General features: G+C 36.5%; 3 protein-coding genes across 3 annotated transcripts; 2 read left to right on the top strand and 1 right to left on the bottom strand.

Moving 5' to 3' along the window:
• Positions 1-2,650: 2,650 nt before the first annotated feature.
• On the top strand, positions 2,651-3,246 carry LOC129731579 (coiled-coil domain-containing protein 115). The gene has a single exon (XM_055691684.1). It carries the CDS (start codon positions 2,751-2,753, stop codon positions 3,228-3,230), a length of 480 nt encoding a protein of 159 aa, XP_055547659.1. The 5' UTR covers positions 2,651-2,750; the 3' UTR covers positions 3,231-3,246.
• A 68-nt stretch (positions 3,247-3,314) lies between these two features.
• LOC129731577 (phospholipid phosphatase 5) lies at positions 3,315-5,540 on the top strand. The gene is made up of 4 exons (XM_055691682.1): positions 3,315-3,632; positions 3,757-3,866; positions 4,549-4,931; positions 4,985-5,540. Exons 2-4 carry the CDS (start codon positions 3,766-3,768, stop codon positions 5,386-5,388), a joined length of 888 nt encoding a protein of 295 aa, XP_055547657.1. The 5' UTR covers positions 3,315-3,632; positions 3,757-3,765; the 3' UTR covers positions 5,389-5,540.
• On the bottom strand, positions 5,436-6,605 carry LOC129731578 (acylpyruvase FAHD1, mitochondrial). Its single transcript, XM_055691683.1, has 4 exons — positions 6,365-6,605; positions 6,203-6,302; positions 5,767-6,090; positions 5,436-5,706 (listed from the first exon to the last, which is right to left on the bottom strand). Exons 1-4 carry the CDS (start codon positions 6,421-6,423, stop codon positions 5,542-5,544), a joined length of 648 nt encoding a protein of 215 aa, XP_055547658.1. The 5' UTR covers positions 6,424-6,605; the 3' UTR covers positions 5,436-5,541.
• Between the last annotated feature and the right edge of the window lie 7,669 nt (positions 6,606-14,274).

Here is a 14,274-nt window from a genome sequence, read left to right on the forward strand (position 1 = left end):
GAAATCCGTGAAAAGCTAAACAACCCAACTTCTTTTGTAAAGCACTATAACGTACTTACAATTGAGTCCTAATGTTTTACACGGTTTTCTGATTTTTATATATCTGCTGAAAGAGTGCAATTTTCTGAGAAAAACGTGATTTTAAAAAAATGTTTATCGTTTTCCTTCGATTTTTAAATAAAGAATAAAAAACTGCTCGAAATGCCCTAAATGACAGTTCTCCCATATACCGTACATGGGCGAAACGTCAACTAAGACTTTTCGAGCAGTTTTTTTATTCTTCATTTAAAAATCGAAGGAAAAGGATAAACATTTTTTAAAAATCACGTTTAGCTTAGAAAACGCGGCTTTTTTAAATGATATATGAAACTGGTATAGCTTTAGGACCCAATTCGTTCTCAGACAGTTTTTACACGCTCGGCCGTTTTTACTCTAAATTGGGTAAATTTTGACTCAATTTCGTTAAAAGTGGACCTACCCTAAACAGAGTAACCATGTAGTTACATTATCATTTTTGAATAATATAGATAAATGTCAAAAACTGAGTACTACTTACTCATTTAAAAAAAAAGCATGAATTAGCCAAAGTGAGTAACTGTTACTCAGTTTCGTTTATTTGACTTCCCTACGCAAAAGAAAACATTAGGAAATTCGGAAAGTAAAATTTGAAAACAACATAAGAAAAATCGGTAAAATGTTGTAGATTTATTTCCCATCCAGTTTTCTAATTATTAATATTTTATATTATTACCATCTTTTGGATTGCTTCGCGTAAAAAAGCTACAACTCGGTACAAGTATCATGGAGGCAAAGCCCAGCACTAGGGAGAGCCCAAATGTGGATAAATCAGCGCTGTGTTTATTGTCCGGTGTTAGAGAGGTGCCCACGTATTTAACTTCAAGATTGCTTCCATCCGAGCTTCCATCGTACAAGGAACGAGTTCCTTCTGGTATTATGACTGTAAGGGCTGTTCCCACCAACAACCTAGCACCAAACATATACACATTTTTAGTTTTTCCTCTAACAGCATCACGATTAAATGTATACTTCCAGCTATACAGGAAACAACTAGTATTACAAAAAGAATTAGCATTACCGTCTCATCCATGATTTAAGAATATGGATCTGACCACTCAAATAGCTGGATCAATATGTTACAAAATCAATGTAACAAAAACAGAAGTTATTCGAACAAGCGGACGTGTCCGATGTTTTTATGCACTCATTCTTCGCGTTTCGTTCCCTCACAACTGCAGCACACACTTATTTGACTTGTGGCTCATATATCAAAGAGCGGATTATTATTTTATTGTAAACTATTCGTTGCAGTACTTTCAAAACTAAATCCATGTACGAATAAGCGAAACAAACAGGGAACTGTTAAATGCTTAGCTTTTGTTTACAGCAAACTGATATAAAATATAAAAGTGAGCAAAACAAAAAAATACGAAAACTGGGTTAAAGTTACTCAGTTTCGTTAATCAATATTACTCATTTTTTGACATTTTGAATCAAAATACGAAAGTGAGTACTTTCTAACCAATTAGAGTAAAATTGAACGAGCGTGTATGTAAAACCAATGGTTTTTGAGCTAAAATTCGTTGGACAAAACCTATGCCAAAATGCATACACCCTTTTAGGAAATTAATCTTGAATCTCAAAAATTCCTCCCCCGCGAAAAAAAAATCAGTTTGCTGAGTCGAATTCCTAAGCAAAGTTTCATTCAAATCGACAATAGTCGATATTCGACCACAGGTCATTTGGCATGGAAACATTCAAAAGATCTTCATTTGTAGAATGTTTTTTATTATGTCTTCTCATCGCTTTCGAAAAATATTGAAGAGCAGGGTTGATGAACACCTAACACTAGCAGGATACGAAAAAACTTTTACCTACGGATGAAGATAAAATTCAGCTAAGAAACAACCAGGGATACCAAATGTGCAGATTTGTCTGCAAAACGCAGATTTTTGGAGTCCGTGTGCAGATTTTTATTGATTTGCAGATATTTGCAGATTTTCCACGGTTTCTGAAGATTTTTGTCAGAGTCTTCTTATATTTGCGCAGATTTTCTTAAAATGTGTGCAGATTTTGACAGACTTTTGCCTGGCGAGCGAATTTTTTTGAGATTTCGAGCACATTTTTCCGGTTTTTCGAGCAGTTGCAGACATTTTTCAAAAACATCTGGCATCTCTGGAAACCAGTGATACCAAATGTGCAGATTTGTCTGCAAAACGCAGATTTTTGGAGTCCCTGTGCAGATATTTATTGATTTGCAGATATTTGCAGTTTTTCCACGTTTCTGCAGGTTTTGTGTGCAGATTTTTACAGACTTTTGCCTGCGCAAGCAAAATTTTTTCGGATCACGGATAGATTTTTTTCAGATTTCGAGCACATTTTTTCGGTTTTTCGAGCAGTTGATGACATTTTTTAAAAAATCTGGCATCTCTGCTGGAAACAACACGTCAGCAACAATCAACGAATATTTGGGGATTTGAAATGAGCGCGTAAATTCCGAAACTCGTAAGAAACCCCGTATTCAAAATGTCTAAAAAATAAATGTAAAAATCGGGTATATTTTTTTATTGGGCAGTTTGCTATAAAAATGCTCGAATACGTCAAAATAATGATTGACATTTCATACGGTGGGCTGGTTTCCAATGGTACGTTAGTATTGGTTTTGTTTGTTGTTTGAATCACATGAGACGGTAGAGATAAAATTTCTTTAAATACTGTGAAACCTTCCAAAAATGTCCAAAATGCCACAAACCCGCGATGAAATCTGTTCATTAATGGATGACCTACTTATCCAGTCGCTGGAACTCATGGAGCAAGAGGTAAAATTGAAAACCACCATCGAAGCCATCACGAATGAAGGTCGGCTAGATCTGGCCCAAACACGCTACCACAAGGGACCCAACACGGTGTCATCGGTGCAGCTTCCAACCGAGGATTACAAGGAGTTTAGGGCGCTCAATTCGTTGGTTGAGGAACGGGACGAAGAGGGAAACATAAAGCTGCAGCTAGAACAGCATCCAGTGGACAAGGACAGTGGATACATTGATCCGATCAGGTGGTTTGGTGTTTTGATTCCTCCAACGTTGCAGAATGCGCGTAACAAATATACCCGCGCGCTGGAGTATGTGGTGGAATGTGCAAATGTACAAATTCAGCTTAGGAAAGCACTGCTTAAGTTTGAAGAGCTTGATGCTATGAAGAATAATATGTGAAATCTCTAATGCCGAACCACTTGTTTTTGTATTACTGTTTTGTATGTTTGATGACAATAAAGGTGTGCGCGAAAGGTGCAGTCATTCACTGAAGCTGTCACTGTTTAGTTCGCAATCCCACTCAGTCTGAGTGAGCCTCGAGAAAAGTTTTGTTTAGTTTTCGCAGCATCTACACATCCAACCCAATCTTTGTGTCTGTTTGTAGGTGTTGGTATTCTATGTAATTCGAATGGTAGCAAAAAAAGACTGCCGCTACAATAACCAGTTGGATCTCTATCGACTAACAACAGTACAACAGTGACCAGTTTACGCATCAGAAGTTTAACCACCACTCGGTAAAAAATTGGGTGTCGTGGCTTACGAAATATCCACCGATCCACTTGACAAGCGCCTTCCCATAGTGTATGTGACTTTCACCTTGAATAATTCATAACATAACTAGCGGACAGTATCTCTGTCTTTTTGTGATTGAGCATTTTCCGTGTATCAGTCGAATAACGTGGTGTTTTTTATTCGTTACCGTAAGAAAAACGTTATGAAGAACAACGGCCCCTCAATGACACCTTCCAGAACCGGTACGAACATCAACCTTTTACAGGAAATCATAATTCGACTGGCATTGTTTGCTATATACATGTGAGTAATTTTTATCTAGGATCTAACTCTAACATGTAGGACATGCTGTTTTCTGTCTTTGAGATGCTTACGCGTGATTCAGTCGCGCATAATTAGGAAGGATGAATCGCTCAGAAGCAAATAAGATCGAATTTAGTATGTATATATTGCGTTAATCATGACGCAGCGCTTATTATTTGCTCTTGAGTACTTATTTCTGTTTGAAGTGCTTTACAAATATACGATAACATGCATTCCTTCGTTCACGAGAGATTCCATGCGAACACTTCTTCAAACTTGGTGAAATAGGAAACGGTGGTGATTTGAGCAATTTTGCTTAATTTAAATCTTAAAAAATTCTGGCAATTTTTTAAAAGAGCCTTTTTTAATGAAATTATGGAAAATTGTTTAAGTTCTAAAAATTACTTCATATCAAATTATCAAATATGTCTCTAACCCATATCATTTTAAGAACGTGCCCAACAACAACAGTTCCGTGTTTTCATTAAACTTTTTTTTTCAACATTTTTGTTCAAAGAACAAAATTTGGAAATGTGGTCAAATTTTCGAAAAAAAAAACTGAAATAAATGGTCTGAGGTTTCAAGTATGTAAAGCTGCGTATTCGCGATACCACCAAACTCACAAAGCTTCATGTGAAATCCCTCAGAATACCTTGCTTATGTTTTGCTTTCCTTTGTTCAGGTATTTCGAATTCCAGGATCCTTACATTCGCATGATACAGCCCGATGAAATGTGGCTGTACAAAAATCCACGAACTGCTAGCTACGTCCCGTTAACAACGCTCTATCCTGTAACGTTTGGATTGTTGGCAATTATATTTTTTATCTACTACTGCCGTACTGGAGACTTTGAAGAACTCAAATCGGCATGGTTAGGCCTAACCCTGGCTTGTGTCTTGAACGGCGTAGTAACACACTCTGTTAAGGTGGTAGTGGGTCGCCCAAGGCCCGACTATTTCTGGCGTTGTTTTCCAGATGGGATTGCTAATGATGAGCTGCAGTGTACAGGGGACAGCAGCGTTATAATGGATGGCCGGAAAAGTTTCCCCAGCGGTCATGCTTCCTGTAAGTATACTGATTCCAAACAATCTTTTCAATTACTCAATATTCGCTTCTAGTTGCTTTTGCTGCTCTTGGCTTTCTTTCTTGTTACTTGGCCGCTAAGCTGCACGTTTTCACCGAGAGAGGGCGCGGCCAATCCTGGAGGTTATTAGTAGCGGGAGCTCCCCTACTTGCCGCCACAATGATTGCGATTAGTCGGACCTGTGATTATCATCATCACTGGCAAGACGTAACCGTCGGTTCCGTCATAGGGATAATTGAAGCATACCTTTGTTATCGTCAATATTATCCCCCGTTGGGGGATCGTTTCGGGTTTCTTCCATACTCAAGCAGTTGTTTAACTATAAATTGCTGTACGAAGCCTTGTGCCAAACCCTGCACACAACAAATAGAATCTACAACCGGTGAAACGGAGGCGGATGATAAATTATTATTAGACAACGAAGAAAAAAATAACTAATGAATTTGAATGTTACTGGTATGCTATCTAAAGATGCAAAAAACTGGTTTTATGTAGCTTTTGTACTGTGATTGCTAAGCATAAGTTTTAGATTTATTTAAAATGAATTTACGAAATTTATCATAATACAGACAACAGGGTTACGAACAGGATTCATTCATCCTTGATGTGAAACTTCATCTGTACAATATCACCAAGTCCACATTCCACGATGTCGCCGTCTCGCACAGGACCAGCACCAGCCGGTGTTCCCGTCAGAATCAAGTCGTTCTCTTCCAGTGACATATATTTCGATGTATAGGAAATTAATTCCTGAATCTGGTTGAAACACATATTGTATAACTTTTCAAAGTGCTAAGGCTGAACTGGCTGTCTTACCGTAAAAATAAGATTCCTAGTAGAATCATCCTGTTTCATCTGGTCGTTAACCTTACACCAAACGCGCACATTGCTTGGATCACCAAGTTCTTCTGGCGAAATGAATCGGCTCACCGGTGTCGAGGTATCAAATCCCTTCCCCAGACACCACGGCAACCCTTTCGGTCTAGCATCGACAATAAAATCCATGCCCGTCATATCCAACGCCAGACAGTAACCGGCTACGTAGTTCATAGCTTGATCCGGACTCACATTCTTGCAGGACTTTCCGATAATGACTCCTAGTTCAGCTTCGTAGTTTATTTTCCCGAATACTTTAGGAACCTAAAAAATCGATTAAAAATCATTAGTTCATCATTCTTTCTCTATTTTTTCAAGAGAGAGATGCGAGAGTAAAAGCTCTTCCAAAACATCTGTTACCGTTTCGCGTAATGACCTTGATTGCACTTTCGTCACTTGAGATTAGTGTTGATATGGGCTTGAAAAATATAACAGGATTATCAGGCTTAGAAGCATTCGTCAATCGTAAAATTTCTCTAGAAAAGTACTAAATTGGATTAAATTCGATCAAGTCTTTTTGAGGCTCCTTTAAACATACTTATAATTGACCCCAGCACCGATAATTTTACGCGTAGATCCGAAAAACTTTTGAGACATGATGAAAAATCAGCACACGCGTCACGTTCATGTGCGGTCACTTCGCACCGGAGACTGCCTAAACTCGTATCATTACCTTCTCTGTCTCGGTGTCGTTATCAGCTAGTAGACGGCATAAGTACTCAACACAGTGCCATTTGTGATAGAATGTACCATACACAGTAGTTGACACAGTTACTAAGTCATCGAACTGGTTGTGGCAGGTTTATTTTAATATTGCCCCCCAACAGCAGCTGTTGTATAACCTGATGAGGTTGCTGCATGTTCTGGTCAGCATCGTTTGAATAGGTTTAACAGTCAGTTTAAAATCGGAGAAAAACCAACGTGGGATCTCAATAAAATCAGCTTTTGAAAATTATACTTTTATGAACAATCGTAGATTTGAAAGGGGTTGTAGAAAAAGTAAATGGCGGTTTTATTAATATTCGGGGTTCGTTGATTCTTTTCCCGTGGAGAGCATTCACCTGCTATAGCAGGCTATAGCTTGCTTAAAAACCACGATTAAAAGATGAAAAGGTAAAAAATCTTCCATTCAAAAAGTTAAAAAAAATTTTTTTCTTAATTTCCAACTGATGAGAGAAAAAATCATTTAAAAATCAATTGCGAAGAAATCTTCTAAAAATTGTAATTCAAAATCAGGCATTACACGTGGACTAGTATGGGGCCATCCACATGACAGCTATGGGGGGGGGGGGGGTGGGTTTGGCTAATGTCCACGGCCCATACAATTTTTTTAGAATTTTTATGGCAGTTGTCCACGGAGGGGGGTAGGTGGGGGGTCAAAATCGTTTAAAATCTGTCCACGTGGTATGTGAATGGCCCCTATGTGACATATTTTTAGTAGAGACTGTGTTATAAAGAGATGCGCAAAGAGACAAGCAGTAAATATGGCAACCCTTTGCTAATATTTTATTTCGTACAATTCTGGCAACCACCTTTATTTTCGCATGACTTTTCATACGCACTAGAAAGTGTAATGAAATTTTGAAACTTTGTATGGATATATTACTGAGTTTCAATGCTTGTTCATACAGTTATTTAATTTTCAATGCATCACTCATAATATGAGCATGACGAACACATTTTTCGTTGAAACCATAATAGCACGTGATTCACAGAATTGATACTGATTGCAACACACATTCTGTACGAAAAGTAACACGCATGAGTTTGTTTACTTTGCACACTTGGAGCCAGCGTCGCCAGAACTATTTCGTTAAAATCCGTAGATTCTACGGATTTCCCCTCTTTTCTACGGATATCCCATATAAATGTTTTTCCGTAGAAGTGAACAAATCCGTAGATCTACGGATAAATCCGTAGATCTGGCAAGCCTGCTTGGAGCCTCGATTTGACGGTTCACTTGGAGTTTTCGAACTCACTCTTTGCGTATCTGTTCATAACACCGTCTGTAATTTCTAGCTCTGTTTTCATTTCGAACCCACCGTGGTTTCATAATGAATGCAGAGATGCCAGATGTTTTTGAAAAAAGTCTGCAACTGCTCGAAAAACCGGAACAATGGTTTCTCAGAATGAATGTCACATCACATCAGGGTTGATATTTGTTGACACTCTTGAGTGAAAGTGACAAAAAAGCATCCATAAACGTTATTTTTTTACAATCCTTTCAGAGTTCTCCCTTCCCGCTTTTTGCATGGAAGTGAACGGTCAAATCACCTCATTATATGTCATGCGATGGAAGCAAGACAACAAAATCAGTTCATCAAGTAACGAAGATTGTCAAGGCATCGGTCAGTGTCAGTGAAAAAGTGTTTCGGTGAGGTTCATTTTGGTTGAGTGGACTGTTTGTTTTTTTTTTTTTTTTTTGCTTTGAAGTGAAGATCATTTGGTTGGATTTGTCGTCAAATTTTATTCCGTAACCGTGAACGATGCGCGCGATCTTTTCATCCACCCCTATGGCATCGCAACATGTTTCAAAGGCAACATCTCAATATATGTGTAAACGAGATAGCATATCACCGCCTCTTTTCATACATCTTTATCTTACTGCTGACAGCGGGCACAAATTAATTTAAGCCCAGGACATGAGTTCATTGTCATTCACTGTTACTCGGTATAGGGATGCCAAAGGCTCGATTTCATCCGAGTATAACAGCACGTTACTAGGACGAAAATCTAGTGTATCTGGAAGAGTGCTGCGATCGTTGGAAGTGAAAATTGAAAATGATTGGCTGTAATTTTCGAAGAATTTTGCTGGGGAAAATGACTTCTATCAGCACTGCATCACATACATAAGACATACGTAACACTGACGTTTTTTTCTGGTACACGTTGCCCCATACTCCGAACCTCGTCCTGTCCAACTGCTCGACAAATAATGAACATAATGAATTTTCTTTTCGAGCCCCAAAAAAAATCCCATAAGGAACTGTCAAAAAGTTATTTACAAAATCAATGCAGCATTTTTCGAGTAGGAACGAGACAAATGCAGGGCTGAGCAGGTACACTGCCTTCAAAAACAACTCAAACAGTGGTTTTATTAGAGTGTGGTACCATTCGAGTAGTTCATCTTGTACCAAGTTTTTTGGAAGATTTCTTCCTGAGTATTACGTATACCGAAAAAAAAATACGATGTATTTTGCGGTGAGAACAGTAAACGGACAATGTTTTTTATTGTAACCATAAAAAAACATGGTATTTTTACTGTAAGCTTGCAAACGATTTTTGTCATTACCATGTTTCAACAGGGTCAGTATTCGTCAAACGGATCACTAAAAATCACGATGTCTAACTTTTTAAAATAAGTATCAAAAACTTCAAGAGTTTCACTCGAGAAGTTAATTTTCCAATTTTCACTGAATTTGAGTAAGTTTTGAAGTTGTTATTGTCATTTGAAATTTAGGTCAAACTTGTTTTTAAACAGACCTAGCTTTAAAAATATTGCATCGAATTTGATGAAATTTTCACAGCAGATGCATCCTACGTTGTAGTTTACGAAAATATTTTTTTGGAGAAAAAAATATTTTTTCAATAGTAACTATTTGAAACAATATGTTGAAAATCTATGTTCTGGGGCACTAAAAAATCTGAAAAAAATCACAAGTATTTTTGACGAAATTTCGAAACAATCCTGAAAATTTCGCGGTGGTGTTATTTTTTATCAAAAGATATGGGTTTTCAAAGTAGGGCAGCAAAAAAAAGCTAAAGGTCTGTTTAAAAACAAGTTTGACCTAAATTTCAAATGACAGTAACAACTTGAAAACTTACTCAAATTCAGTAAAAATTGCAAAATCAACTTCCCGAGTGAAACTCTTAAAGTTTTTAATACTTATTTGAAAAACTTAGACATCGCGATTTTTAGTGATCCGTTTCACGAATTCTGACCCAAAAACGTTTTTCGTTGTTGCATCGACAATATTTTTACTATGAAAAAAATTGTCAGTGACTTCTAAACGTATGGGAAAAATGCCTGAAAAAATGTTGTAAAGTTACATAACAACCCCTCTTTTCCATGGTAAAAATGACAAAAACAACGTTTTTTATTGTTCTGGACAATGATATTCAATGTTAAATTGATGTATTTACAATGAAAAACGTAGTTAAATTATGGTATAGCTATGTACAATTACAGCAACTTTTAAGGTTTTTTCGATGTTATTTTTTTTCGGGATGTCATGTATGTGCTTCCACCGTCAAAATAAGGGCATCATTAAGGGCAACCTTAACGGTGCGCTTCTTTACCCCGTTTGGCAGCGCTCTATCATCACTTCATACACTGAAAACAGTTCTGCAGTCATAAATACTATATTGTAGGGTTGATTCAAATACCTAACACCAATTGATTTGTGCAGACTACAACTAATATTTGTTTTAAGAGGAAAGTCGTTGCTTTTACTATAAGACCCACATCAAGATTAACTAGTAATAAATACCATGTTTCATAGTACTTTCGATAATTATACCAGGTGTATTTCAAACATGATTGAAATTAACACATTTAGAGGTAAAACCAACTGTGTGGTATGGTATTTTTAAACACATTGAGAATAATATGGTTGAGCCCATCAAAGATAAATTAACTGTTTTTTATTTTCTTTTTAATTTTGGTATTGTACGTTCGATTCTAATACATTTTATTCATTTCCATAAGTATGATACATACAATATTTATTCGAACTTTTCCTTCAATCGAAACTCACTGTTTTCATGCACATTATGCATATAAATTGGAACACTTATAGAACTGATCAATATTAATTATATGAAACATTTGCTGTTCCTTATCTACCATTACTGACAAGCGAGTAGACAAGTAGACTTTGTCAAAATTTGACCTAACTCGTATATATTAACTTACTCTTAAATTCAATAATGCGCAAAAAGGTAAATCGAGGGGCCTTGAATTGATCATATGTATAGAATGGGATTCTTGTAATGTTCTACGTCAAGCAATAAATGTTTCCTCTAGGTGTTGAAATTGGAATTGTTGAATAAATCCTTCCCATGTGTCAAAGATAACTTTATGCAGTTTTCCATGAATAGCATCAATATCCACGTCGATCTAAAAACTCAGAGAAAAATTAATATGGCTTATTATACTTCATTTCATAAAGCAGCTTACCAAAAGGTATCCATTTTCGTCGGACAGTCTTGGTCATTCGGCCAGTATAGTTATTCAAAATAAATTAATGTAATAGGGCATTAGCTTCGCCAGCAAACACTATCTTCTTCAACAAATTTCTAACAATCGATATAAGTTTTTTGAAATTGTTGTCTTTCCAACAGAGAGTGTTTTTTGTGGAAGTGATCATATAGAAGTCCAGAGGAATTCTTTTTCCTATCGCGCATTCTCGAGGATTATAATAGAGTTCCTGCAATAAAAGATAATAATAGAAATGGAATGATTATGTTAAGAAGTTAAAATATCAAGCTTTCTACGACTAGTTCTGGAGAAAACTGATCAGCGATGTACTGCACAAATTTGATCATATCGACAAGTGAGATGTAGCATTCGTTAGCAATATAATAGTCCACTATGATGTGCGTCAAAAATTTTCTGTGCTGAGAATCCAAACTTCGATGTTTATCATAGTAGTTTCAAACAATCCTTCCTTTTCATTCGTCTCTAGTATGGAATCAAGACTGTTTTGGGTAACCGATATTGATAATGAAAAATGTATAGACCGATCAGAAAAATATTTTCTTTCTGTCCTTCAGCGTCCTCCGGGAATAGTGCACTTTCAGGCCATTTTTGTAATTTTCGCTTTCCCATCCACTCCGCTACAGAAAAAAATTCTTGCAACTCAGTTTCATCGATGTTACACCATGTCTTAAAAAAACCGTTTACTTTCACCGTAAACTTACCGGAAACTATCGATCGTTTAAAGTTGGCAGAGTTTACGTTGTTTTTGGAGAATGATGGCAGTTGTTCGCTTATTAGATTTGTGCTCCAGTCAGCAGCCAAACTATAAAATAAACAGAAAAGTACATGAAGATTAACCAGGAACTTACCGACTAGGATTGAATAAACAGGATTTTTTTCATTCATTCCCAAAGAGATCTCGAGACTCACGAATTTCATTATGCTCTGAAAATTGAAAATATGTTTAGATGTATTCGTCTAAAATACATAACTTGAGAATCAATGAAGGATACGCCAAAATATCGTCAATTATTATTTCGACTTTATTCTCACCTAAGCACATTATTATAAATAACGAATTGACGCAACCAAACACAAACCGTATTGGTTAACTTGGAAAACAGAAATGATTTCGATTACCGTCCGTTACCGGTCTTTTTTGCTGTCAGAAAAACTATGGACAAAATTATCATTGATATGTGCTCATTTTTACTATGCAATCGGTTACACTGACCAGAATGTGTTTGATTAGAATGCATGATACAGTAAGTTCTACTGCAGAAAAGTTGTCATTTTCAATACAAAAAGTTGTGAAGAACACAACGACAAAATCGCGGTGGACATAGTAATTTCAATTGTATTCACTGTATTTGTATCAAAATAATGTTTTATAATGACAGTTTTGAATTAAAGTAGTTATGACTGTAGAAATTAACAGTGCGCCCCCCGTTTAGCTCATTCCAACTTAAGACACTGTGAGACGTACATGTTATTGAATATCGTTCTTTTCTAATTTATTTCCGTGGTCTAAAGACATCTTTTACAATCCTAAACCCCTCCACAGGTTATCGGCCCAGTTAAGAATCGCGCGCGGGTATAAAGTAGCTTTCGATAATTGAAGAAAACAGTATTTTTCGTATAATTGGATTCCTTTTTATTCACGTGGTGGTTTTGCCTTTCGCCTAGAAAGGTATAGCAATCACTGGAAAAACCAAAGGTATAAAAGTGGTCCCAATGGCCGAATGTCATATACCACTCGACCCCTTTCGACGAACTGAGCATTTTCTGTATGTATGTATGTATGTGTTTATGTGTGTGTGTGTGTGCATGTATGTGCAACTTTTTTTTCTCACTCACTTTTCTCAGAGATGGCTGGACCGATTTTCATAAAATTAATTGCAAATGAAAGGTCTAGTTGCGCCATAGGTTGCTATTGAAATTCATTGTAATCGGATTTTTAGTTTAGAGGTTATGTATCAAAATGTAAAAATCACGAAACATCAATATCTCAGAAACCACACAACCGATTTTAATAAAATTGGTTTCAAATGATCGGGCTGTCTCCAGAACCCTTAACTTTTGAATTTCGTAATGATTGAACATATGGTTCAAAAGTTATGTAAAGAAAAGTTATCCTGAGGTTGTTTAAACTCACTCATTTTTCTCAGAGATGGCCGAACCGATTCTCACAAAATTAGTGTCAAATGAAAGGTCTAGTTGCCCCATAGGTTGCTATTAAATTTCATTGCAATCGGATTGTAACTTTGTCCGTTGTTCATGAAAATGTGAAATCACATAATGAAAGTAAACATATTGACTTCCTCCTAACGATCACAGGCTAATTAAAAGGTAGAAAGGTGATTCAAATGGCCGAATGTCATATACTACTCGACTCAGTTAGACGAATTGAGCATTTTCTGCATATAAGCATGTATAGGTGTATATGTTTGTGTGTGGGTGTGTACGTGTGTATGTGCACCTTTTTTCGCACTCATTATTCTCAGAGATGGTCTGACCGAACAGATTTCAATGAAATTAATTGCAAATGAAAGGTCTAGTTGCCCTATAAGACCCTATTGAGTTTTATTGTAATCTGATTTCTAGTTTAGAGGTTATGTATCAAAGTGTAAAAATCGCGAAACATCAATTTCTCAGAAACCACACATCTGATTTGATTAAAATTAGTTTCAAATGAACGGGCTACCTTAAAAACCCTCAACTTTTGAATTTTATGAAGATTGAACATGTGGTTCAGAAGTTATGGAAAGAAACGTGTTCTGGAGACTATTTAATCTCACTCATGTTTCTCAAAGATGGCTGGCCTTATTTTTATGACATTAGTGTCATATGAAAGGTCTTGTTGCCCCATAAGACCCTAATGATTTTTTTTACAAACGGATTATTACTTTGCCTGTTATGTTTAAAAATGTGAAATCCAGCTATGAAAAGAAACATATTCCATGACAACTTACTTGGACTCACTCATATTTCTCAGAGATGGTTGACCCGATTTCCACAGAATTAGTATCAAATAAAAGGTCTACCTACCTCATAACACCCTATTGAATTTTGCAGTAATCGGACTGTAACTTCGTCTGTAATGTATCGAAATGTGAAAATCACGAAACTTCATTATCTTAGAAACTACACAACCGATTTGAACAATATTGATATCAGATGAACGGGCTAGTTTAGGGTTAACTGATGAATTATGATTGAACACGTGGTTTCAAAGTTTGGCTGGCCCA

Source organism: Wyeomyia smithii, chromosome 3 (genome assembly GCF_029784165.1).
Source record: "Wyeomyia smithii strain HCP4-BCI-WySm-NY-G18 chromosome 3, ASM2978416v1, whole genome shotgun sequence".
NCBI lineage: Eukaryota > Metazoa > Arthropoda > Insecta > Diptera > Culicidae > Wyeomyia > Wyeomyia smithii.